Source organism: Myiozetetes cayanensis, unplaced genomic scaffold, assembly GCF_022539395.1.
Source record: "Myiozetetes cayanensis isolate MyiCay16 unplaced genomic scaffold, myiCay2020 scf10, whole genome shotgun sequence".
NCBI lineage: Eukaryota > Metazoa > Chordata > Aves > Passeriformes > Tyrannidae > Myiozetetes > Myiozetetes cayanensis.
Genome location: NW_026086605.1, coordinates 6818843 through 6846644, shown reverse-complemented (window position 1 = coordinate 6846644; position 27802 = coordinate 6818843). Strand labels below are relative to the sequence as shown.

Genomic DNA, 27802 nt, shown 5'->3' with positions numbered 1-27802 from the left:
TTAGGGAGGATCTGAATCTTTCCAGGACATCAAGTGCAGGATGCAGAGCCCACAGCCTCCTCCCATAGTGCTCCCACCTTTCTGTGGCAGTCAAAATGTCCAAGGTGGCTGCTGGCCTGGTGCCCACAGGCTCCAAGTGGAGCAGAATGGGGCTCTTTCAACCATTTCTCCATGTTACAACTATCAGCTCATAGCATCAGCTCACAGCTAGCATTGTAAATAAAATCACAATAGCAATTTATTTTCATTTCTCTGCAAATGAATAAGAATTGGATCAACAGCCCATATAGATTCTTCTTAATTGAATCATAGCTATCCTGGAAGATTATATGGCTATGGGACAGGAGATTTGAAAAGGCACAAACCACAATGGATGCTATGTCAGTGTCACCTTTAGCTGGACACTAATGACTGCTCTTCATCCAGCTGCAGGCTCTCTAAGGAATAAATTACAGTAAAGAGAAAATATAACTCAATGAGAATGTGGTACACTCTGCACATTCTCATATAAAGCCATTCTCTGAGCAAAATCAAGCAGGCAACAAGTTATTTGCAGCCATTTCTTTTTAAAAGGCATTCTCTTTTCTTCCATGGTGTGTTTAATTGCACTCGTGCTCCTGGGAGTGGGACTGCGTTACAGCACACCTGACCTCCACTAGAGAGACACAGCAGCCAACAGAGCAGCTTCAGGAGATCCTGTTACTGGAAAACAGGCAAAAAGGAGTAGAGCCCTCAGGGAGGATGAGGTGGAGGTTCTGAGTGCTGCAAGAGCGGCCCCAGACCAGGCAATCCCTGACTCCATCACCCACACAGTCCCTCACTGCCATCACCCACATCCACCCTGCTGCACAGGGACTGGGTGGGAAAACAACTGGAAACCCCTCCAGGAATCCTCAGAGCTTTACCTGCAGCATTTCTCCCAAAAGAGCCCCAATTCTATCCACACTGGGCAGGCAAAGAGAAGACTGGCTTAGTGTATCTATCCTATTTTTTCTTTAAGTGACACCTTTCTGTGTGACACCTGCAAGTGTCTAAACTGCTGGAATTTGGATGTCAGATCTTTGCTTCTAAACATGCTGTTGTGTACACAGATTCACCATGAGAGAAAAAACCAGAGGTTTCCCGTCTGAATAATAAATGCTGAAAATTTATTAACAACTTGTTTAGTTATTATTAATGCCAAAAAGAAAAGAAAAAAAATCGTTACCACTGTCATGGTAACTATTCTTTCTTCCTTTTCAAATAGTTCTCGTAACCCTGTGGTATGTATGATTATTGTAAATAAAATACATGTGTGGGGAAGACAAAAGTTACAGAACATCACAGCTTAAGAGTGTTCTCTTTTCTCTTGTCTTAAACTTGTTAAGTTTCAGTGAAAGTGGCTTTTAAAAAGGAAAGAATGAAGAAAACTTGATATTAAGATGAGTACTATTCCCTTTTATTTAGAATATATTGTAGGTACTATTAATTAATACCAATTAATTCATTAATACCAAAAAGGGAATCCTGAAAATGACATATTAAAGGCAAAAATACTGACTAGGATGACCAGAAATCATCATATTCACTTAATATGGAAGTGTATTTATTGAGTCCTTAAAATTATACTCGTGTATACTATCCATTATAATGCACAAAAATACAAAATTATTTTTCTGCTAAATATAAAACGTAAATAAAATTCACAGTATGTCTGTGCAAACAGGAAGGACACATGAGTTCAATTTTTGACAATTGCATCAAAGATGCAAAAGCTCGAGCCAGCAGAAAAACAAGGAGCGAGGAAAAGTGTCTTTGGCTGTATTTGACAGGCTGAAGTAACAACACAATTTTGCTGGATTTACTCTTTAAAGAGCATATTATTCAAACACGCTAATTTTGAGAGCACTTAACCTTCGTTTAAGGGGGGATGACCGAATATTAATGAGCTGAGCCTCGGGTGTTTAATGAAAAGCTGTCGATTTGAATGTGATCCAGGGGTTTAAACCTTTGTTAGAAGACATTTGGCTGGAAGGTTTATTTGCCCTGGGAGTGCTTTCTATCTGAATACACAGAAATTTCACTAAACATTTAAAGGCACATGTTAAAATCACTGTTGTAAAAAACAAATAAAGTAAAAAAAAAAAAAAAAAGCCAAAAACCAAAACAAATCAGAAAAACATCCCAAACTCTTGGAAAGCGAGCTGCTCCAAGGATCTTCCCAAATGACCCAGATCTTTAGAGTGAAGTTTTCCTTTGCCTAGAAACTAAGTGGCTTTTCTTTTGCTCATTCAGCTGCTAGTTCTGGGAAAAGCCCAAAGAGAAACATTTAGATTGGATGGGTCTTTGAGAAGGGGTGACAGTTGACTGATGAGCATCCATAAAATGACAAAGAATAGTTGTGTGGAGCCGGTGCATCACATCGCCTCTCCCTGGGAAACTAATTGCTCTGAATTGTTAATAGTAACATTATTTTTCTGGCAATCATTTCTTTTGAATACCCAAAATGAGCATGAAACAGCTCCTTTGACCAGACATAAAAGTTAAATGTCCCAATGTTGATCAAATTAACTTCAGCTATGTGACAATGGACTATATTTGTGAGAAAATAATGAAGGGCACAAAGGGGAGCTTTATGCCAAGATTTCACAGTTGTAATGTAAAAATGTTTCTGTTGAACTAGGCCAGGGAACATTTCAATAGGAAAACAGAAGAGCACTGTCACTTTCTTTAAAAAAAAAACCACATTCATTTTATGGATCTGAATGCTCGAGATAATTTCAGGAAGTTTAGATGGCTGGCACGCCAAGAGCCTCAGATCAGGCTAACACCTCACGTCCTGCCCTTCCCAAACTCTCCTTCACACAGTTAAAGGGCCCTGGTCTGCAGCTTCTCCTCATTCCCCAGCCCAGCTCTTGCATTCGGACACTTTTCCCCAGCAAGTGGCCACAGGACATGACTAATATGCCAATATGATTAATTAATACGACATATGCACATGATTTAATTACAGCAGATGCATGAAACTACATATCCTCTCTTACTCTTACTTACAGCTTCCACCCTCTAACTTCAGAAAATACAAAAAAAAGCAAGTATTATGCAAATAGGGCTAATTGTACCTGGGAATTATGCAAAATGGGCCCAGAAGAATCCCCACCCCCATCCCCCCAAAATATAAAGCAGATGTTCTTATTCTCATTTTAAAGCAAATTCAGTTTCTATTGTACCTATGTCTACCTGGAACAGCCTAACTGACTTGTGGGAGCTCAGTTGGGGTTTACACTGGAGCTGACAGAGACTCATTACACACCTCCATTTTCTACACACACACTGTATTTGTAAAAATACAAGCAAATATTTGTTTAACACCAGTGTGATTCCAACTCTTCTGGTCTTTAAAGCATCCATCTGACACCATATCTTCTCCCTTGCTAAATGGCAAGTATCAAACTTATTCTGCCTCAGCACATATCAGTGCCTTTAACAATGTTCTTGCTATTTAATTAATTTTTAAGCTATTAAAGTTAAATCACTGCAGATTTAGCTTTAATAAAGCCCTTTAAAGCTAAAAGAACAAACCCTTCTACTCCCCAAACATGCTATTAGGATTATTAATAGATTCCCTGTAGAGAAAACTTTTAGTGCAACTTTAAATCATTCGCTCGACGCTTTTCCTTTGTTTCCCCCCCCAACCCCTCCCCTGCTCAGCAATGCTGGGATGTCGTGCAGCTTCGTGACTATATGCTAAAACCCTATGTTAAAATAATTTTTGGGAAACCAACTTCCCTGGCAATCTGAACAGTTAAACTGATTCATTTGAGCTTTATTTGCAAACCCTTTTCTGGTTTGCATCCCAAACTCCTGTGGTAGCTGTTGCCCAGATGAAAGGCTGTACGTAACTCATGTTTATGAAGATGCAGCGCGAACACAACTGCGCTTTCACTGACTCCCACAGTGACCTAAATCAACTGTGAGAAGGTGTTTCTGTTTCATTCAGTGAAGGTTTAGCTCATTAAACTGTTTTCCTTCTCAGCATTGTTCACTGGGTTTGAACTGCATCGCTGTTAAATGCTCTTTAGCAGTTTAAAGGCTTTAAAGGAAAAGACTTATCAGTCTCTGTTTTTAACAGCACTAAATCTGCATTATTAGTTCATGCAGATAAGGGGATTTGAAAGCTCAGCTTGAAACCTCTCTCTTCTGTATTTATCTGACACTGCATAGTTCCAGTAGCTCAGCTGGAAATGTAGATCTATGAAGCTTTAAAGAGAGATTAAAGCCAAGAAAAGAAGTACTTTTCCCCTATAGCTGTTCTCACTTTCCCTTTTCCTGCTGTCTGAGGGAGTGCTGGTGGACAATGGCCAAAGATGGTTCCCAAAGCCCCTGAATGGGGACACTGTTGGTGGCAGCATTCATTCAAAGTGAGCTTCAGTGTATTGTCCTCCCCAATCAGCAGATCAGAATAGAGTGTGCTGGTGGCTGCCAAAAGGTTACCCCTGCCGATGAAAGGGGCTTCCCATTATTCACTGTGCTACAGAACTCCCCCTTTGTGCCCGCCAGCCCATCACTGCTCTGTGGAGGTCCGGATCTGCGGCTGGCTGCTCCCTCAGAATGGACAATTCATCCACGGCGAGCTCGCTGTGCCACTGGGCAACCCAAAATCCAAGGGCTCCTTTTCTAAGGACAGGGGAGTCGGGGCAGTTTTTGGCAGTGTCACATTTTAATGATATACCGTCGTGACATCCCTGACCCACAGCTGACACTAATACTACAGTCTATTACCTTACCCTTGCCAGGGCATCGTGGGAGGTCCAAAGCCAAAATTAGCTAATGAAGCACACTGTATGCTGCAAACAAGTGTGCAATAAATAATGCAATGGGGTTGCACAGGTTTCCCTCGTGCAAAGCATAAGACAATCAGAGGAGACCAACAGATCCAAGGAAAAATGAAACAAAAATAGGCCTTTCCCACACTGCTCTTTGTAGCAGAACTCAAGAATCTGCATCTCAGACTGCACCGAGAGGTAGATCCTGATCTTTCTGTGCCCCTGTCCCCTAATCGGGGATCTTTTATGTATTTATGTTTTTATATATATCTATATGCTATGTATTTGCAAAATTTCCAAGTGCCTCCACCGTTTTCTGATGCTTTGAGCAGTTTGCAAGCGATGCAAGAGAAGAAACATTGGCTCTTTCCTGCTCATCCTTGGATCACCCCAAGGGTGCTGGTAAATTCCTGTTTAGAGCAATTCCTGCTCAGCCCCCTGCTGGGGGAAAGGCAGGCTCTGCTATCCCACCTGCTGGCCCTCCCAGAAGAGGAAACCTCTGAGAGGGAGGAAACCTGGGAGAGAATGTGTTTGGAAAGGCATTCAGACTCCACGTTTCAGAACCTTTTTCAGTGAAAAGCTACACAGGAAAAAAATCACAGTGAGATATTTTCCAACACGTGGTTTGGCTCAGGAGTGTCTGAAACTTCCAGGCTGGTGCCAGAGAGAGCCAGGAGAGCTGACAGCTGCTTGTGGAAGGGGATCCTTCCCGCCTCTGCCGCACGCAGGGAGGCTGCGAGCAGTTGCCAGAAGGCAGAGGCGCAGCAGATCGTGTTGGGCAGCACTCGCCCACGAGTCCTGGGCATGTGTTCCCTCCCCTCAGCCACCAAGGGACTGGCCCTTGTCACCCATATGTCCCCAGCTGATGGGCTGTGCTGGGCAGTGGATGGGGCTCAGGACTCTGGCTGGGCTGGGACTCCCCAGGGCTCACTCTGGGGAAGGGCAGAGGTGACACCAGCCCAGCCCTCGCTCCAGGGAAGGAAAAGGCAGCAGTGGCCCTGTGCTCGTTGGGGTCTTGTCCTTCAAACCCAGCACCCTATGGCACAACAGACAGCAGGGATCAGGGCAAGGAAACAGCACAGGAAGTGCTCTGCTTCTATTCCTTCCAGCCTCAGCAGTTTGTTTTAAGCACCCCATTACACCAGGGACTGCAGTGAATGCCACAGCTGCTCTGAAGAGACAAGTTAAAGCTCTACTTCTAAGGCAAACATGAAGCCAAGCAACACCTCCTAAGAGAAATACCTGCTTATTCTGCCAACACACCAATGCCCACGCAGAAGCATTTTTTTTTCTTACTCAAGAAAAAGCTATTTTTTTCTGACTTTATAATTAGGACAGCTGTAAATTGCTGGGTATTTTTGGGACTCTCCTCTGTACTGTAGCACTCATCAGATGAACCACTCTGCAATACCCTTATAACCCATGTGGCAATTTAATTAATACCCGTGGTGGCTGCACACAAATGCTGCGTGGCTGCTGAGATGAGCTGCCTGCTGCACCCAGCCGGTGTGGAGATTAAAGAGCCAACAGCTCCATGTGCAGGGAGCCAGGAGGAGAGGCTGAAAGAGCCAGGTTTGTTCAGGTTACAGAAAAGATGTCTGTAGAATACCCCGTTGCTGGCTTTATCTATTTGGTAGTTAGAGAAAAGACAGAGCCAGACTTTGTTCAGCAGGGCATGCCAAAAGATGAGGGTGATGGACACAAACCGCTTTGAGGAAAATTCTGGCTGGATAATAGGGACAGAAAGTTCCTCAGTGAGGGTAGTCAAACATAGCAACGGATGGCCCAGAGGAGCTACAAACCAAAATGTGTGGAGCTGCTCAAAGCTCAGCTGGACAAGCCCTGAACATCCTGATCTGCTGCTGAAGCCAGCCCTGCTCTGAGCAGGGAGATGAACAAGGGACTCCCAGAGGTCCCGTCCAACTGGAATTATTCTGTTACTCTGTAACCGAAAATGCACTTGAATGGCAGCTTTATTAGACTCCACACAGTCTAAGAAGAAGCTAATCTAACTAGTACATTAAAAAAATAAACCTACTTTCTACTCTGCAACTTCTGGTGCCTTTGGAGTGGTTTTCCCAGATCAGTAATTTGGCTTTAAAGAATGAGCATCATAAAGTGATCTCCAATTGGCACTGTCTAGAAAAAACTCTGGCAAGCAGTAACCATTTTTAGGTGACAGAATAAAAACCTCTACATTTCTGAGTGTGCCATTTGAAACATCTTTCATAGCTGCTTACGAACACAGAGATTGAGAGAGGCCAGGAAAGGCTAATACATACCTATCAAGTACATAGCCAAGAGCCTTATGCCGTATTCCTGAGTAAACCGATGGGCTTGTTTCCCAAGCAATTAAATTGGAAGCATCATGGAAAAGATGAATGTTTACCAAGTCAAAGGCACTATGACAAAAAAAGGAAAAAAAATAAAATGATTCAGGATAAAAGAAAAAAACCACATTTGTTGCATCAGCAAAGCATTCAACATAACAACACTTACTGTATTCGCTCTAATGTTACCTTAATATTTACTCACACAAACTTAGCAGGTTAAGCTATCATCATCACAAAATTGTCAAAGACTAGCATCAAGCTAATGACAGCTCATCCATGGGTAAGACTCCATCAGTACAGTATGCACAACGTGGAAATGAAAAGGTATTTGTCAGTTACAGTTCCAGAAATCAGGCAGCACCCTCTCAATAACATCTCTTTAAGCCACAACTGAATATGTAAACAAGCAACTTCCAGTTTACAAAGCTGCAGCTAAATGCCCAGTAGGACTGTGGCTTTGCAATAAACAACAGCAAAAGCTACTGACAGGAGAATGTTAATGATGTTAAAGGCTAAATCATATCACTGCAGCTCCTTATGTGTCCCTGTGTGGAGAACGCCAAGATGACACAACACTTCCAGCTAGGAAGAGGACCCAGGTTGCTTCCCTCATGGACTTGTTAGGCCAGACAAGTCTCCTAACCCCACCTGCAGCCTGGCAGTGAGAACATGGACAGGCTTTGGCCCAGAGAGGCATAAGCAGAAACCTCAAGCTGTGCTCAGGGAGGTCCCCAGACCATGATGGAGCTGGGAATGGATCTGGACACAGCAATGACGGCAGTGAGAACAGCGAGCATGGTCAGACACACAGGTCACCCAGCAGGAAGGGCTCTACCAGAGATACCGGGGGAGGTACCTGGCTCCAGGGAACAGCACATCCTGTCCACTGAACTCACACTGAGGAGGAAGCAGAGCCACTAAACTCTCTACCAAAATATGCAATTACACAACATGACAGCTTGAGATGTCCATTCCTGTTGGTTGAAGGATGAACAGGAAGAATCCCTGAGGGACAGGGAGGTTCCCATGTCACCAGCTCAACTCACGTGTGAAGGTATCTATAACTCATCTCCATGTGCCTAAAGCTGACTTCTTCTTAAAACTGATGATGGGTCTTCCACCTACCATTTCCCTGTCCTTAAACTCAAACTTTGATCATTTTCCTGCAAATTAAACTGATTTCTGCCCCTTCTGCAGGGTTGACAGACAGCACCTAGTCTACCTGACATGTCCAGCCAAGTGGTCTCACTCCCTACTCAAATACTCCCACCATTCCTGACTCTCCTACCCTTTTTCCAAGCATACCCAAAGCACAGCACTCAAAGCCAGACAGAGCACTCTATCACAGACCTGAGCAGCACTCAGGTAAATAATTACCATGCCTTTCCCCTTCGTGTCCTTCACAGGATCCATCTATTAACACATCTCAGTAAGATAATAATGAGCCATATTAAATTCTTTCTCCCTTGATCCTTTTCTACAGCAGGGGTAATGAGTCAGTTATTCCCCAAATTGTATTGCTGCTTTTGAATTCTCCTCTCAAAGTGCAAGGCTTTGCGCTTCCCTGACATTCATCTTCCAATACTACCTCCTCAAAAATATCAAAACAATTGTGGTTGCTGATTCTGACCTCTGATATAGTTGCAAACATTCCCAAGGTTGGTGCCCTACCTAAATTTTATAAGTGTATTCTCTACTCCATTCTCCCTACTAAATATGAACTATGTATACAAACTGTATTTAAGATTACAATGCATTCAGGACACTATCTTGCACCTATTAAACCACTGAGAATTACTGGAATAGAAACAAATACCTTCCTCTTATAGTCAAGCTAATAAAAAAAAAAAAAAGGTAAAAATGAAAGTGCACATAGTTATGTAGTTCTCTTTCATTTTTATTTAATGTGAAAACTTGGGAGTGCCTCAAGATTCTTTAGTTCTTTGTCCACACTAAAGATCAGTTAATGAAGAATAATGGAGGTGAAAATCTGGATTCACAGAGAAATTCAACTGGGGTAGCTCACTGAATCACTGAGGAGGGAAAAGGACAGTTCCTTGAAGTCTGTTAAGGTCACTTTTCTGGATCTTTGGGAGCCCAGTGTTTTTGGCATGAGGTACATTCTGTAATTACATTTTCCTAGGCAGGGAAAATGAACAGTTCCCCTCAAGGACTCACACAGAAGTACTAACAAGTGTTCAAGCTACATTTCTATTGACCTATTAGAATGTAGAAATGTACTGATCAGAAGTCATGATTATGAAAATGTCCAAAACTTTGTTTATATGCACAGAGACTGGGTGCAAACACTCACCACACCCTGAACAGTCATATCATGCACTCAAACCTCATCAGATGTATTTTCTAACGCCCTGTGTTTTCTATAGTATTTGACTTTTATTCTCCAGAAATTGTTCACAATAACTTGCCCCTTCAACTTCTCATGAGAAACTTCTCATTAGGTCCTGTGGATCATAATCACAGACTATTCCAGACACAGAACAGTGCATGAACTGATCCAAACATCCCTTACAATTCAAACAATCCCTTACAGACTGCTCCTCCCAAGGACTGTCCTTTTTTAGTATCCCCCACAAGAAAATACTGCCTTTAAATCTGTCTCTGAAGGACACCTTTTTCTTGGAAAGGTCTAAAGATAAATTCACATTATTTTTCAGCAAAGAGGAAATCCCAGAGGACAGGAGAGACAGAACCTGGACAAGTCACCATACAAGAGCAAAGGCCAGACTAGTGACTGGTGCTAAATAACCCATTTCTGCACAACTCTACTGGCTGGAATCACATGCCATGGGTTCAGATCTGAAAAATTAACATGAACCTAGGTTATCCCTAGCCTGCCCAATTTCAGGGTCAAAAGTCAACGAAAGGAGAAAACCTGCTGCTTTTTCAGTTTGCACAAACTGCTTAATCTAACAAACATGCTTATGCCAGCAAGCAAGAACACTGCTCAGCACTCAAAATTCAGCCTATGTGAACATTTACACAAGCTTACAATTTTAAGGCATGAAACAAGCACAGGAGGAAGGAAAAATGTTGAAGGTTCACATAAATGTATGTGACTGTAACATCAATAAATACTTGTGAGTCTACTGAGCTCTCCTTGGTTTAAGGTAAGGAACACTCCCAGGTTCCCTCAGGTGACTGTGTTTTGAAAATCAGCTGCCCCCTCAATATACATTACTACTGTTACTACTCTTACTGGTATTAAAGACAGCGATTTCAAACACAGATGGCAAACAGCCCCTGAGATACACCCCTTGTAAGCACTCGGGGGCACTGCTCCTCCAAAGGCAGCAATCAGCCCCGAACACCACAATGCTGCTCTGCTTCTGCCGGTTCTTTGCTCCCCTCAGCCCCACCTCTCCAGGATGTCGCCCGATCCCTACAACAAAACGTTTGTTCCTTCTGTAGATCTGCACAGCACGTGATGAGGAACCTGCTCTGCTCTGACAGCAGCCAGCTGACATCCCACATAACCAAGTCTGGCTCGCTGGGGCGGTTGCTGAGCACCTGAGTGCACAGGTAAGAGGTGCTGCCTGCTCTCCGTGCCCCTCCATCCAGCCCCACCAGGGAGCACTGGGCTGCCAGCTGCTTCACTCCACTCTAGGATGAAAATAAGCAACCTCACACAGAACAGGCCATACCTTGAGCTTAAAAGGGGAATCCTGACCTGAACACAACAAATAAAAAGTGCTGCTCCTGTAAAAAGAATACAGCAGGAACTGATTTAAAAAAGCTGCATTCCTTAGGGTTGGGTCCCTCCCCTGACTTCAGGGGGAACTGGACAGGGCTTAAAGAGCTCTTTCCTCAGGGATCCAGAGGTGAGGACTGCACGACCTCTGGCACAGGTGAGACACCACCAACCTTGGGAAGCACCAGGTGCGGTGGGAGCACAGTGAGGGACGCTGGGGCCATGCTGGGACTGACTCCTGGCTCTGCTCACAGGCATCAACCTGTCTGACCTCCCTTCATCAAGAGCTCCCTCTGACCCGAACGGTCCCACCCTAATGCTCTGTGTGAGCAGGGACACCACAGCTGGTTATGCACCTTAACAACTTCTGGAATCACAGAATCTGCTGAGTTGGATGGAAGAGACCCACAAGGATGATCAAGCCCAACTCCTGGCCCTGCACAGGACCATCCCCAAGAGTCACATCACATGCTCTAGAGTATCATCCAAATGCTCCTTGAGCTCTGTCAGGCTTGGTGCTGTGACCACTGCTCTGGGGAGCCTGGTCCAGCATTCCTGAACACTCTGTGTTCAACTGATCATAAAGCAACTGCTTGGAACCAACCTGCTCTATGAACAGACCAATCTACACATGGAAATACCTCCTTTGAAACAACTGTTAACAAACCCACACATAATACACATGTAATCAGAAACAACTTAAAGATGCAACTTACCAGTCAGTAATACACCATCTTGTTCGAATGAAACCTTTTCTGGACCACTTGCACTGAAAAACATAGCAAAGAAGAGCCAGTCACCTCAGGTAAAGGATTACTGTGAAACGTACTGACACAGAGAACAAAGTAAAACAGAGCTCACCCATCCACCATAACCAAGAACCACTGAACACAAACTGAAGTACCTTGAAAACAGATACTGTGTCTTTTATAAATCCTGGAATCATTTATATTTTTGGTCCTGCAGCAGTTATAAACTTATGTATAAAATTATTATAAACCACAGCACTTGTTTATAGATGAAAGATAACCAAACAGGAAAGCTTTACAACTGTATTTATGCTTAGCCTAAACCAGCAAATTCTTACTGCCTCTGCACAAATGTCCTCTTTGCAATTTTACCTGAACTGTAAAATGTCATCAGAGATTTACATCAAATTAAAATGAATGAGATCTGCTAGAAAGCTATTTCTCCTGCTGAGCCAACCCACCCTATATTTCTATAAAAGTTAAGGGGAATTTAAATAATGGTAAAACATTACATTCATCAAAACTGCACCGTCAGTGACAAAGCCACAAATCAGCTCATGCCCGACATGGCACTTATGATACAGCAAAAGGGGTTTTTCAGCACCACTCCTGAGCCACTGCCACAAATTACAGCCTCCCACAAGAAGACATGATTCTGAGTCCTTTTTATTCCCTGTAAACAACGCATGTTGGGCTAGGCTAACGTGCTCTGAGAATAAACAGTGCACCACACAGGCCTGAACAATGGTGCCAATGATTTTGTAGCAAATTACTGTGGTTCCTTATTGTAAATAAAGTGCCAGTCCCAGCAGAGCCCACTCTGGCAGAGGAACCACTCCTGAGGCACTGGCCAGGTGTATTTTCTCTGTGAACTGACAGCCCTCAGTCTCAGACACTGCTGAGACAGTGAGGGGCCTCACCAACCCAAACTGGGCTGTCTTAGAATGAGTAACAGAATCACAGAATGGTTTGAGCTGGAAGGGACCTTAAAAATCATCTCATTCCACCCCCTGCCATGGGCAGGGACAACTTCCACTAGACCAGGTTGCTCAGAGCCCCATCCAGCCTGGCCTGACCACCCTTCAGTGAACAGGGATCCATCTCCCTCTCCCCTGCTCTCGTCAGGCAGAAGCACAATGTCTGCAGCCAAGGCCAATCAGATACACCACAATAATAATTATCTACTTTATTGCAAATATTAAATTAAAATTAAATTAAAAAATTTTAAACTGTGAAAAATAGCTTCTTCTGCAGGTCCTGCATTCACTCTGGTCAATCAGGGGACTGGAAGGCATACACTCCAAACCTTCCTAACAGGATCCATGGCTGAACCACAAATCCCACAATTCAGTAAGGTCTCTTCTGTGATGATCACGAAGGCACAGTTACAAGTTGAGACGCCAACACTTATTCAAGAGCAAACCAATGAAGAAAGCTAAATGCTAAAAGCATTGAAAATTGGCTCAAATTTAATCTAAATCAATAAAAGGGAGCTCTGTATTTTCTTTCTTAAAAATAACTACACTGAACTTTTAAATACTGAAGAAAAATACACAGAACTAAAAATCAAGTAGTCTAAGCCTATGATGTGGCCCAAGAATCTTGGGCTTGTCTTCGATCAAGCTGACATTTTTCATTTGCTATTTTCCTCTTTGGCAACAGGACAGGTACTTCAAAAGATGCGACACCAAAACAGGGCCAACCAGACCATGTTTGCTTAGAACCACATCCACTTGTGTTTTGAGCATCTCCAAGGACAGTGATTTCATAGCCTGTCCAGGCCTGTCTTCTGCTGTTCATCCTCATGGTGAAAGCTTTTCCCAGATTTAGTCAGCTTTTCCCTTACTGCAAACTGCTGGCTGCTGCCCCTTGTCCTGTTTCTGCACACCTTGTCCCCTCCCTCTCCTGGTGGCACAGACAGGCTCTCTGGCATCTCCTTCCATATTCCCTGCTCCAGACCAGAGGTGCCTCAGCTACACTTGCTCCCCTCTGCCCACGTTTGCCTGGTATGGGGTTCCCAAACAAGACACTGTAGATGTGATATGGCCTTGGAGTGCCAAACTGATGGAGGAGTCTATTCCTGGAGCCTAACACACCCTGGGATGCTGCTGACCTTCCATCCAAGCACATCTTCAACTTACTGTCCAATCAGATCTGTGCCCTTCTCTGTTTCCTGGATGGTCATCTCCAGCCTGCAGCACTTTGTGAGGTTATCCCACCCCAGGGACATGGCTTGGCATTAATCTTTGCTGAACTCCATGAGGTCCCCTTCAGCCTGCTGGAGCCCCTGTCACAGCACCCCTGCCCTCCAGCACACTGACAGCTCCCCAGACTGAGCATGGCCAAGCTGAGTGTGTGCTCCATCCTGCAGTCCAAGCTCCTAACAGAGGAGTTGGATAGTCCCAATTCCAGCATCGACCCCTGAGGAACACCACTGGCAACAAGCTGCCAGCTGCACTTTGTCACCACCCCATCACCCTGGGGGCTGGCCAACCTTCCCAGTACAGGTGTCACCAACTGGGCTTCCAGAACACTGTGACAGACTGCATTTGAAGTCCTTGCTGGAGTCAATGCCTACAATATCCACAGCATGCCCCTTCTCCATGCAACTGGTCATCCAGGAAGATTTGCTCCAGCAGCTTCCCACGCCTGAGGAGATGCCACCTGGGACACTTCCTGAAAATGGCTGTGGCATGTATTTTCCTAGCCCTTCAGGAGGGCAGGAGGAGCCTCACTGACATCAGCCAGATCCCTTCTCCCTTGGACGTGCCCTGCCTGCTGCCACAGGCTCATGCGCTACAACTACTTTATGGTTTTGTGTAACCGAAGTGTCTGAGACCCAGAGTCCTGCTGTCAATCCTAATCCACTTCTCCAGTGGCATCTGGAATCTGACTGAAATGCAAAATCTGATTCCAGGCACCCACAGGACCCCACTCTGGTTCTGCCCCTGACACCTCACCAGGACAAGTGGTACCAGCACAGAGTGTGCCCAGCCCTTGGCAGCGCTGCCAGGCTGTTTAACACAAGCCTGTGCTGACACAAGCCACTGAAAAGGTACCTGCAACACAATTTGTATTTCGTGACATGGTAAAATACAGAATTTCTCACCAGAGCTCGGCGTTTCCTCACACACATGCTGTGAATACGGGTTTAAGGGCAGTGGTACATCTGAGGGGCCACTTTGCCACACAGTGTATTATAACCAGTGTAAAGGAAGCTCTGACACCTCACTATCAGGAGTCCTCACCAAAAAAAAAAGTATTTTTTAAAATCACCATTTGAAAACTGGTAGTTACATTCTGCCAGCCTTTTCTTTGTGAATAGAGTCTCTGAGGAGATCGTGCTGACCTTTTAAAACTCCCCAGAACCACCACCTACATAAATAACCCCTGCTACATTGGGGGAAAGGACCTCCAGACAGCATTAACATGAAGAGAGAGGTTAGAGAGGGCTAATGTCAAAAAGCACTGTGAGCAATAAGTAATGCACACAAACCATGATTGATAATGACCAGCACAGAGCCTTAATTCATCTTTTCTCCATCATTTTACTGAGAGGGACCATATCAAATTAAATAGTGACCCAGCAAGGGTTTATTCAACCATACAAAGCAGGGCATGAAGGAAAGACATATTAAAGTGGCGATGACTGTGGTGTAATTGCAGCTCCTTAAAGGAACACCACAGCTCCAGGGGAAACCTGGGGCAGGAATCAGCCAGACACTGACAGCACCGAGCGATGCTCAGCACTGACAGGCCTTCATGGCCTCAGAGCATCACACAGGACCCGTGTTCCACCTGCTCACAACATGCTCAGTGTTCAACTAGCCAGGAAAAAGATAAAAAACAATGCAGAATGTAGTTCCTACCCCAAAATTACTTCCTTTCTCTCCTTAGATCAGTTGCTTTTGTAACTGCTGGAAGTCAGTGGCTCCGTGTAATCCTGCAGTCTGCACCATTACCAAAAAGCAACAAGTGGTGGACAGAATCATGAGGGTTTGTGCCTTTTACCTGGCCTGAGGAGAAGCCAGCATGAGAGACAGGGGAGGAGCTTCAGCTCCCACTGGAGAACATCACCTGTGCCTCTGTACCATAAAATGACAGTTCTTTTACTGTGTAACTGGCACATTCCCCCACCTCAACCTGCAAAATGCCTTCAGATATAAATTGAACACACTTATTTAATTCCTTTAAGTTCCATAAATAATTCACTTATTAATGACTTGTCTATTTAACATGAGCAACACAGAGGTTTGTAGGCTTTGGGCCCAATGCAGCCCAAGAACTGGAGCACCTTTCAACATCTCCCATATAAAAATGTCATCCTCAGCCTCACATATTAACTGAAGCTGAACAGCAGGCCTTTCATATTTTTGGATCACTGATGTGCTTTAATATTTCCAAATACAGTATTTGGAAAGAAGAAAGTTTTGGAAACAGAATGCATAGAAGAACAACAGCTTGGGAAGGGGGAAAGAGAAATTTGCTTCCTATTGCAGATTTCAAAGCAACAATCTTTATTTTTACTTTAACAAATAGTCACTACCTGCTCCACCATCTGTAAGCCAGCATAAAACCAGGTGGAAATGACAGAGGTCATCTGTATGCTCTCAGAGAGGGATCTACATTTTAAAATAGGAAAAAAATTCCTACTTCATGTCCCAGAAAGGGGATACCACATCTTTCACCTTAGAGTATTAAGTCTCTTCTCAGATCCTCTGTTAATAGGATTCCTTTAGCCAGCAGATGGATTGTGAATACAGGCAGTTTCATCTACTAAAAGACAACATAAATCATCATTGAGAAAGGAGAGACTGCAGTAAGGTTATCACCATACAGCCTCCTCCATGAAAGGTTTGCATTAAAGCATTAGTGAAATTAATTCATCTTTCATAAGAGCTTTGAGCAGTATCTGTGATCTATGATAACAACCAATTTCTCACTATGGGAAAAAAAAATTACTCTGGCCTGATAGACTACACAAATCTGCTTTTTTTAAAATGGCCTAACATTATCTGGAGTGTTGCTCCCAGAGGCATCATTTGAGGCTTATGCCTTGCCAAGAGGACCCATAAATCAAGGCAGAAAGTTTTGTTAGTTTTATATGCAGTGGGCTGTAATTATTTTGAATTGCATTATGCCTCAATCATTGTAATTACTTTTAGATCATCTTTAAGTAGCAGTAATAAAAAGAAAAGAAATCAGTCTTAAACCATTTCTCACACAAAAAATTGCAAATGTGATATGAGAGGTCTGGCTAAAACACACAAGAACATGTCAATAGAAAAATTCAGGCAGATAAGCTGCTCGTGCCTTCTGCTGAGTCAACCCAAATTTCCAAAATACACATTTTTTAGTGGCCTTTTAATTGGTATTGTTATTATCAACATTTGTCTAGGGAAAAATGGGTGATAAGAAGATTCATTTTAGCTTTAGAAATAGAAATGTGTATGAGAAACAAAACTACATCCCTGTTGGTTTTTGCTGTTGCTATGTCTGTGTTTGAGAGGCTCTTTGGTCTCCAGTCCCCAACAGAAACAGATTAGGCTGAAAATCACTGCAATTATTTTCGAGATGTGCAGGTCTCAAGGAAATACAATGGGCTGGCCCATGCCAGGGGCAGCCAGGTGAGCACAGTCACAGGTGAGCACAGCAAGCGGCAGAGCTGCTGGAGGGATCTGCTGTTGTCCCCATCACTGCAGTCCTGGAGAGCCTGGATCCCTTTCTTCTCCCTCTGTGCAGAGCTCTGCAACAGCTCAGGAGAATCCCCCAGCCTGTTCCATGGGTCTGGCTACAACACCACTCCCAGGAATTGTGCTGAGGGCAGGAACAGAACTGCATGTTCATGGTGCTTCAGGGATTTGTTCATGTATTAATAGCGCATATTGGTGGATTTTCTCTCTTCCTGTTTATTCCTCCTCCACGTAAGCACTATCCCTGACAATCAGAATATGGTGCTTTCTGCTCAGAACAGTCATTGAAGGTACCGGAACAATGGGACCAGTGTGAAGGTGTCAGAGCCTCCAAAGGGATTTAGATGCTCATTGGGTTCTGGACCCCACAGGCTTGCCCCGAAAGCAGCACTGGAGGGTGTATCGAATGGAGAAGTTGCTGCTGCTCAGGCAAATGTGGGAACATCTGACTCCTGAGCACCCATAAGGAATGAACACAATCCCTGCTCCACAAAAACGTGCAGGAAAGCCCTGAGACTCCACTATTGCTCCAAGAGATTGTGAAGAATTGTTGATGTAAAAGGGGTAATAAACAATGCTGAACAAGTCTCGCCTTTGCCAGTTTCATGACGAAACAAGAGCAGTGAAACAAGGGAGTAAATAGGTCTCTCTGGCTATCAGTGAGCAATCCATAGCCTGTCCTAGTGCTGTGAGGTGGGGTGGCAGCACTGACCACCCCGTGCAGGGCTCTCACTGCAGTCCCATCACTCTCAGCCCTACTCGGCTCCTGCTCACACTGCCAGTCTTGGACACTGCACCTCAGGGACTCTCAAAAGGATGTAACACTTCACTTCAAAGAAGTATTTAAGATGTTTTTTCACAGGAGATAAAAGCTTAGCAAAGTTATGTCAAAGGTAGTTTCCCTTCCAGTACAGAGATATAAAGATAAATAATTCAGTATCAAAGTCAAGAAAAAGAACAATCTTCACCCCATCAACCTGGTAATTATTCATGCAATGCTCTGCCAAGCCCACAAGCACTGTGTAAATATGTCTGTGTATATTGACAAATTCTAAATTAATTTAAAAAGTTTATTTAGTTCTTCCTTTTATTAAAGTAATAACATGCCTGTTTGATCCACAAATGTTATGGAATTCAACAAATTTATTCACTTGGCTTGAGGAGGACATTAACCATTAAATACTCATGTTCTAGATGTTCTTAAGAAATTAAAAATGAGAAAATTAAAGGAGATGTCAAAGAAAATAACTACAGGCAAAGTCTGCACTTGCAGGTGCAGTGGAAGAAGCCTCTCAGCTCTGCTTGTGTTTCTGCTTTTGACAAGACCTTCAACCTCAAACCTGCAGCACTTCCCAGTTCTTCTGAGAACAGGAGGGAGTCCGAGGGCAGCCTCAGAGGACACCATCAGTGTGTGTCCATGTTACACACAGTCATGCCCCAACAGCAGCTCCCTCTCCCCAGTCCCAATCCACCTGCACAGAGCCATGGCTATGGGACACATCCTACCAAGGAGCAAGGCCCCCTGAGACAGCCCTGCCATGGCATGCTGTGCCATCTTTTGGGGTTTAAATGCACAGCTGAGTCTTTTCGTCACTGCCTCTACCCTTCACAAGGATTTCCTACTATACAAAGAATTCCACTGGAATTTGGTACATCCATGCCATGCCTTAAAACATGTCAAGAAACCAACTGGTAAACAAAATTCCAAGACTCCACCAAGACTCCATTATAATTATACCCTTATTCACATCAGTGAGAAGAGCTGCTGAAGTTATCAAAGCAAATCACAATCAAACCCAGCATTTGGGAATGCTCCACAGGACTGAACGTACCTCAGGGAAATAATCCTGTGGAAACTTCTCTTTTTCCAGCATGGGCGTGCTTTCTAAAGTGTCAGAGTAGATTTCTTTCCCAGTAACCTTTTTATACTTCTTAGCTAGGAAGAGAGATAAAACAAAATTAACATACATAACCTCAACATTTTGAGCAACTTCCAGTACTCACTGGTAGAGCAGTGACATCTGCAAAACAGGTGGCAAATCAACAGGGCAAATCAAAAGTGTGCAAGCACTGAACTGTTCTGAGGGAAAACCAGAGGCTACTAAACCAGATATAAACACACCTGCTTATAAAAGACACCTCGAAGCTTCAGAGTAATGGGTATTATCATCTCTACTATCCAGAGCCCTGTAAAGTGCTTGAGCTCCAATCATGACCCTGGTCTCTGCACACCCTTGCACTTTCACCCTCCTCAGCTGCTTGGTGACCCTGCAGCCCCCATCTCCTTCAGATCATGCCTTTCTGGCCATCAGCACATGAGGCTGGCATGGGGATTTACAGCTGGAATGGGTGCTGGCTTTGTACAAGAGATTCAGTGGTGATGCACACCTCTTTCCAATGTCTTTAATGAATGGTTTCATCACAGACAAAACCAGCACAGATTCCTATGGATCTACTCAGCTCATGAATGAGAGGTTCTGCTTCTTGATCCACTTCATACTCGATCTCTCTCCCAATCAGGGCAATGTACTGGCGTGTCTAAGGTGAGAACCTGACTTATTGTACAAAATCCTCTGATACAGGAATCTGGGCAGCTGTTGTACAGCTGCCATTACACTGGACCTACCCAACTGTATGAGATTTGACTGGGAAAGCATAGGAGAAAAACTCCAAACCAACTATTATCAAGAACCCTAAATTGTCCAGTTCTACTGGATATCTGGTGAAAACACCAAGCGGTACAAAAACGTGTCAGTTACAGTTGTCTGGATAAAGTATTTTATATAATCTGAGGAAGCATTTACTGCAATGTAGCACTGTGTCTTAAGGGGGGAAAAAAAGTATCATTCTTTATGTGCCAATCACTCTGAGGTCTGGCTCCCACAGGAAAACTAAACAAATAGCCCAAGAAACTGACGAGGCATCATTCTGAGTGGATCATGGATAGATGTGCCTCTTCCAGCAAGTTTAACAGTATCAGCAGAGATTCCAATGTCATTTGGGATACAGAGAAGACCTGGTAGAACTGTAAAGACTGAAGGCTTCTGCTGGGAGAACCACAGTAAAAGGCAAAGGGAGCTCTTGGCAAAGGGAGGCACTTTTCCCTCATCCACACCGGCACCAACACTATGTGTGAGCCCGTGGCTTGTTGACACAACTGCTGAGCAGTGATGCAGGGGAACACAGCCTGTCCCCAGCTAAAAACAGCTCTACTCATTTCTGACTTCACACCAGAGAACAAGATTCTTTTTGTAAATCAAAGTGGTCGACTGGAACTGGCTAAAACCCCTCTTTGGAGGATGGCCCTTCAGAACACACAGCTTGGCACTAGTTTAAGTTGTAAGCAAACTTTTGGGCCTCTGACCACTGTGAAAACAGTCCAACACCTCTGTGCTGTAGCAAATAATACGTGAGGCTGTAGGAGAAAGATGTTCTCATTTTAAAACTCAGATACGTCTTCCTGAGATCTGAAAAACAGAGACAATCTTTTTTTTCTCCAAAGGCTGTATTCAGTCACATCCAACTGTGCAGTGAATTTTGAAAAGCACAGTGATGTTCCAGGAATACTGAATTGTGTATTAACATCTATTTTTTGCATGCTTTTGAGCAGAACCAGAATTTCATAATGATTTTTGTGCAGAGAATGTTTGTATCCATTCGGATTTTTCTTCTGATTTAAGGGCTTAATACACTGTGAAAACGTCAACAGTCATGAAGAGAAGAGGCAAGTTTTACATTTCTCCTGAAAGATGGGAGCCTTCAGGGTCATATTTTACAAACCCTACACTGGGAGACAGATTCTGCTCTACGTTATGAGAACAGTGGGTGACTTACAACAGTGATTCACCCATTTTCTTGGACTTTTATTAAGAGTTTTTTCCTTCCAAATGATACCTGGGCCAAAGACATCTTTATGTGAATGGTTCACATCTCAGCTGGCTCTGCTAAGGTTTTGCAAAGCAAAACAAAGCACTGACCATTTAAAGCATTTATTTTCTGGAACAAGTATCTGCTTACTGCTTTCCTATTGATTGTTTTCCCTTACATTTTTTCCTTCCATTTTCTCACCTCCTTTTTTAATTCTTACGCTTCCTTTTAAAAGCTGTACAGTAGAGAATATGTTGCCAAAGAATGATAAATAAATCCCGAAAGCTCCTCTTTTCCTAAAGCAGCTGTCGTTTCCCTGCCAGGCGGGGCTGGAGCAGGACACGTCCCGTCTGTGACCAGCAGGAGGAACCTCCAAGTGGAGTTCAGAGTGAAACTGCTGCTCCCCCAGCGCTGGTGGGATGAAGCTGCGGGCTCAGGTGTGCAGAGACAGTTCACAGATTATTGGCACAAAGAGCCATTCACAAGGCAAAATGAATGAATAGCCACAGCAGGGGAGAGCAGACCATTCCACACAGGGCCTGGGCAACACCTGGGACCCCCTGAGCCCCCCAGTGTCCACAGTTCAGTCCCCCGTGTGCACAGTTTGTTACTGAGTGTCTGCACAACAGCTCTGGTCTGGGAGAAAGCCCAGGTACAGCCTCTCTTAGGAGTGCCAGCACTTCTAGGAGTGTTCCCATATGGTCTATCAGAGACAAAATCACTCTGCCTGTGATGTTATAATGAAAATGTTCCTTCAGCACTGAAACCAGTGGTGACAGGACGACTTGTGCTGGCTAAATCTCGAACAGCTATACACGCAGAACTACCGTTCAAATATTTCAGGGCAGGAAGACCCTGTACCCTCAATTACACGAGCAGAAAGAATCTGTCTCTACTGAGAACAAAAATAATGAATCTATATAATTAAGACAATTAGTTCACTCCGTAGTTACCATCATTTCAACAGTGTCTCAAATTAATGAGATGCTAGATGGAGTATTAATGTGGCTCAGCTCAGTGAGCTAAATTAAGCTCAGGGGATTTTTTATATTAAATATACACAGTTCTCAACTGAAATAACTGAAATTTTACATAATCCTTTCTATATTCACCTCTGGAAGCATTCAATAATTTTCTATCATATTTTTAATATTTAATGTACATAACCTTGCATTACTTTTACACTTGTGAGACGTAGCAAGACCTCCAACCTGAAGGATCAATGTGGGTTAAAACAATGCCACCCTTCTACTGACCTGCTCTGCTCCTGAGTAATTTAAGCCATAAATCTACCTCAGCTGCTTTGCAAAATGACCATTGCTGCTGGACAGTTAAGGTCTTGGTCCTGTATCTGATCTACATGGAAGAACCTTGTGGCCATTCAGCGTTCTGAAATCCACAGGGATCACTATGGACTCAAGGGTCCCTGGGAATGGTTAATGCTCCAGCTTGCAACCTGTGGCCAGTCCATTGACTTCTCCTAAGAGGTCTATAAAAGGTAAGGAAAGCAACGCCTGTCACCAAGGGACCTGCATGCAAACGGAGTCTGTGTAACACAGAAACACTGCCAGGCACCACATCAAAAAAAAAGGTGGAAAAGCTGCCTTGATGCATAAACCCAATTGTCCATTAAAAACTTTTAATTCCTTCGCTTACCTTTAAAATCGAACTGGTAGATGTTTTTCAAAGATTCATGAAGAAAGTAAAAACTTCCCAGAGCCTGTAACAGAACAATAATAAAATAGGAAATTATAAAAATATCCACTTTGGCTAACTAAAATAAAAAGAATATAATGGTTTTCAATTAGGAAAAAAAAAAACAGAAGAAATTTACTCATGTTTGAATTTTCTAAGATCTTTAAAAATATTAATTTCCTTTGTTGCTTCTCTGAAGTTTCATCAACCATTATAAAGAAGATCCTTACCAGCTGGCTGATCACAGTAAGGGCACCACAGCCAGTGTACATTTAAACACCAAACGGATGGACACGACAGGTGACACCAACTGGTGCCCTTCTAGGCCCCAAACACAGCCCCCCAAGGTCTGTCACAAAAACCTGACAATATCTCCTTCACTTTCAGAGCAAAACCAAAGCTTTTGGAGCTTGTTGTACAGGAACAAGGGAAAGTTCACAATTTTCTAACCTGCACCTCAAGCTTCTGTAGAAGGAGCTCCACAAGCTCCCAACAGCCTGACCTGCTTTTTTCCTACCCTGAGACTGAAAAAGTTCCTCAGCAGGGACAACACCCTTTGCCTTCCTGCCACAGTCTTCTCTCCATATGCCCCTTTTCCCAGGACCCTCCAGGGCTGCCAACCCAGGGTGCTCAGGCCAGCAGTCCCTTCCTGGCTCCGTTTGGCCATGGGAGCTTTGCCATGATGAGACTCACATCTACTGTGAGCTTGCTGCTTGCTTTGCCTTTTCCTCAGTCGTGTCATACAAGTGCTTTCCTCAAGTTAATGAGAGGAAAATGACATGTTAGAAGAGAGCTAATGAAAATCAAGTGAGAAACGAAAAAGCAGTGTAAACAGACATAGTGGAATATGAAAAAATTTAGAAATTTTAAATGAGAACTTGATACACCTTTAAATGCATCTGATGCACTCAACAGAAGCTGAGAATAAAGCAGCCTGCCACTGGATAAACTCTTACTAAGAAGAATAAAAGAAGCGACGCATTAACCAAAAAGGATGATTTAGTTTCATTCCACTTCGGCTCGGGGACTGCTGCATTATTTATAAGACGCTGCACATCCAGAGATTAAACATTTGCTGATTTGTCAAAAGCACAAACATGAGGTCCTGCCCATCTCCTTGACATATTAGTCCATCCAACAGAAAACACTGTCACACGTTTAATTGATGAGTATACGTCCCTGCGACCCAGGCAGATTCCTTCAGGCCTTTGGGCTTCTTTTTCATAACATGGAGGAGGCGAAAAGGCAACTGCAGGAGACTCTACTGTGAAGGACTCAAGGTTAACTGTGCTGCAACAAGGACACACTGCCAGGAAAAAATAAATCCTGGTACAAGATAAAAGCACTGCCACCTGATATTCCCAGTTGGTCCATCCCTTTCTTCTATGCACAGGGCAAAATCTGACATATATAAAGATAACACTTTGCTAAATAATAATACTCTTTAAGAACTCAGTATAAAGATACAGCTTTATTTCAGCTTCTAACATGGCCTTCAGAAGAAAAAAAAAGGAGCCTCGGCAAGCACCTGGAAAGCATCATCCCAAATGCCTCAAGTCTGAGGCATTCATAGCAAATGGAAAAGGGATCTTGGAATGGGAACTCTTGGGCTATGTCAGTAATCCGTGGCCAAGCCAGCCTACCTGTGACATCTTAGTGCTGTTTTTAAGGGAGTCCCACAAAGCAGGACAGCAGGATCATGCAGTCAAAGTACCTCCAGCCCATGCCCTGCCCCATGCAGTCTCCTCAGAGAGGAGACTCAGAACTCTCCTGGACTGGAGCCTCCCTCCCCTCCTGAGCTGCTGCTCCAGCGTCTCACCACCTTCATGGTAAACTTTTCCCTTTATTCTCATCAGAATTCCCTATGCCACAGCTGAGACTAAGTAAAAAAGACTAAGTAAAAAAAAAAGTATTTGGAAATAGCAATCTGTCCAAATCAGGTACAAATAACGTTAAATCTGGGTGACAGAATTAAGAACTCTGAAGTTTCTCATGTAACATATCAACAAGTAAACCAAGAAGAATCCAGATGCTCTAAAACCTGTTTTATTTAGGTGTCATAATTCTATTAAAAACAGTACTGCCACTCGTCCTCAAGCTACAACTTCCTTTCTGAGTGTCACGATTCGCTCACTGCTTGACTTCTTACAGTTTTAATCTCAATTTTAAAAACTAATTTTGAAGACTTATGCAGCAAAAGTTCGGTTTGATAGTCTGCATTTGTAGCACAGAGCGTCAACTACTCGTGCACAATGAATCTGTGACAGTGATGAAGTAACTCCGTTGATTTTCAGGAACTGATACCAGCAACATTAAGACAGCCTTGGACTGTGCAATTCCAAACACTTCACTGAAAAGAATCAAAACTATAATGGAATGGAAATTACAGTTATCGCTATCTTCCGCATTGTTATAGACTTAATCAGGTTTAGGTACATAAATGTGAACTTGTAAAAATGATGGAGTGCACTTATAATTCCCTGCCCTAACGCAATGAAATACACATAAAAAAACCTTCCAGGGCCTAATGCTTAGGCCCTTTTGTTGAGACGATTATGTTAATTCAATTTATTTATCGTAAAATGCCAGTTGAACAATACAGTTAAATGAGATTAATTTAAAGAATAGAACCTTGCTTTATTTTCTTATTTACAATTTTAATGTCCTTTGGAGAAAGCAGCAGTGGTACACACAGCAGCAGCAGTACATACAGTATCTAAGTGATACAACACAGGAACACGTTACAGATTATAAACCATTCAAAGAGCTCAACTTTTAAACATCTCGAACGCAAAGAAAGCAGGCTGTTATTTTTTCCACTTTAAGGGTTGTTGAAATGGATGACTTCTGCTGTTAGCACAAGTTCTACACCACCTGTAAATAGGTGCTTCTACTCAAATGGAACCTCAGTGGTTGTGCTGTGCACTGTCCCTTCCTCGCTCAGTTACAGAGTCTTCACCAGCACAAACCAGCAGATCTGGGAATACTACAGCCCTCTTCATTCCTTCTGGGAATACCACAGCCCTCATCACAACAGCCCTTCCAGAGCACAAGCCCGGAAAACAGCGTGCATAGAGGGCTGCTGAGATTGGCTTCACCACACATCAGAGACAGTGCATGTTCTGCAGCTGTGCCCCTCCAGTATCATCCCTGAAGGGATCAATCTGTAGCCTGTCCTCTCCAGCATTCAGAGCACCCTAATTTCTGAGGGCAGGGCTCAGACACAGTGCAGCAGACCTCATCAGCTGCTCTGATCCTGAACAGAGCACTCCTGCCCCAGGGAACGAACAGGGCATGGCACACACTCTGCCATGTGTGAAGTCTCACCAGAGTGAAGTGCAGGGAGCAGCCACTGGCTTGTCTGCTTGACTTCCCAAGCAGTCTGCAAACACAAACTAGTCATGGATTCTGTTTCAGTAGCCTCAAGGCAGAGTGATGAATGGATAGCTCACAGTTAGGTTCAGATCAGAAAGTTCTTAACTCGTCAGGCCAATCTGACTGCTCCTGGGCCAGCAACTATCAAAATCACCACATTCTAGAGTACCAGAAGTTTCTGGAAGTTCAGGGAGACCTGCCCAACCTGTTGACCTCAGGTGGTCACACGGACAGCACATGTAATTCCTGGGACTGATCAACCAGGTGAATTAGGAAGGAATACTTCCCTGTGATGGTGGTGAGACCCTGGCACAGGTTGCCCAGAGAAGCTGTGGTTGCCCAATCCCCAGAAGTGTGGTCATTCCATGATTCTGTGATTCCTACTCTACTACTAAAGCCAGGGGCTGACAAGATACAAAGGGCTTCATCAGAGCCTGAGGTGCCCAGCTACTCCCAGAAGCACATCCACAATTCAGAATAACACCCATGCCCACAGGGAAACACCACACAGTCACTGCCAGTAGCTGTACTGAAATTTATTCACATTTTGCTTCCCAGGAGAGTTTAAACATTGTAAATTGTGGGAGGAACATGATGAATGTGTGAGCAATTTATATTGTGTGAGGTACTTTTATAGACTTTTATAAACTTTCATATAGTTTTATAAGCACTATAAGTTATAGGTGTCAAGATGGCCGCGGGTGTCTTTTCAAGAACAAAAGGAAATCAGTGCCAAGAAGAAGGTGGAGTTTGATAAAGTAAATAATTGCCTTGTTACCTGTTAATAACCAATTATAAAGGTATTTGTAATGCATGTTTACATCTGGACAGTGACCTGTAACCAATTATGTGCTTCTTGTCACGAGACCTTGTATACAGATGCTATAAAAACCCTGAGCTATCCTAATAAAGCGGACATATTTTAGATCTTATAGATCGTGTATGTATGTCTGAGCCTCCCCGTCAACAGTAAATAGACACGAATATACATATATACATCCAGCTAAACCAGCAGAGAGCATCAAAGCAGAAAGGCAGATGACACAGTCATAAGCAATACTCAGTTTTAGCTTGGCCAAGTTCCTTAGAAACACACAAGATGGTAAAACTGATTGTTCTGCTGTCTCCCCTGCTCACTATAACTAAACAGCTTGAATTTAACACCCCTAAAAATCAAATAGTCAAACCAGCACACAAAATCCTGTAAGTAGAGAAGGGAAAATTTCTTTTGTAAACTCCTAGGACCTCTTTCAATATCACAGTCACTAACTGCAGAGTACACAGGCAAACACATCCTGGCTTTTGTAAGAATGGCCCCTCCGGAAATGCTCAGGAGCTCAGGGAGAGGCCAGGCATTATCTCAGGCAATGCTGCTATTAACAACTGCTTTTTCCGGACTGACAGAAGTACCTGACTGTTCCTACCACGTCTGTGTGTGGACCTGTATTGCAGCTGTAGACACAGAGCAACATTTGCCATACACTGGGCATGTTCATTAGAAGAGCTTTGCATCTCCCCCAAAAATGTATTATGGAGAAAAAAACAGGCATCTTCTCCCTGCTATCACACTGAA

General features: G+C 43.6%; 1 protein-coding gene across 2 annotated transcripts in view; it reads right to left on the bottom strand.

The window, feature by feature from the left end:
• The window catches only part of INPP5A (inositol polyphosphate-5-phosphatase A), a 188897-nt gene that overhangs the window by 69939 nt on the left and 91156 nt on the right, over positions 1 to 27802 (bottom strand). For both annotated transcript variants that reach the window (XM_050335517.1, XM_050335526.1), the window contains exons 5-8: positions 22816 to 22879; positions 19125 to 19228; positions 11567 to 11619; positions 7088 to 7207 (exon numbers count right to left, since the gene is read on the bottom strand). In XM_050335517.1, coding sequence (XP_050191474.1) covers positions 7088 to 7207; positions 11567 to 11619; positions 19125 to 19228; positions 22816 to 22879 — 341 coding nt within the window. The remainder of the gene's footprint in view (positions 1 to 7087; positions 7208 to 11566; positions 11620 to 19124; positions 19229 to 22815; positions 22880 to 27802) is intronic.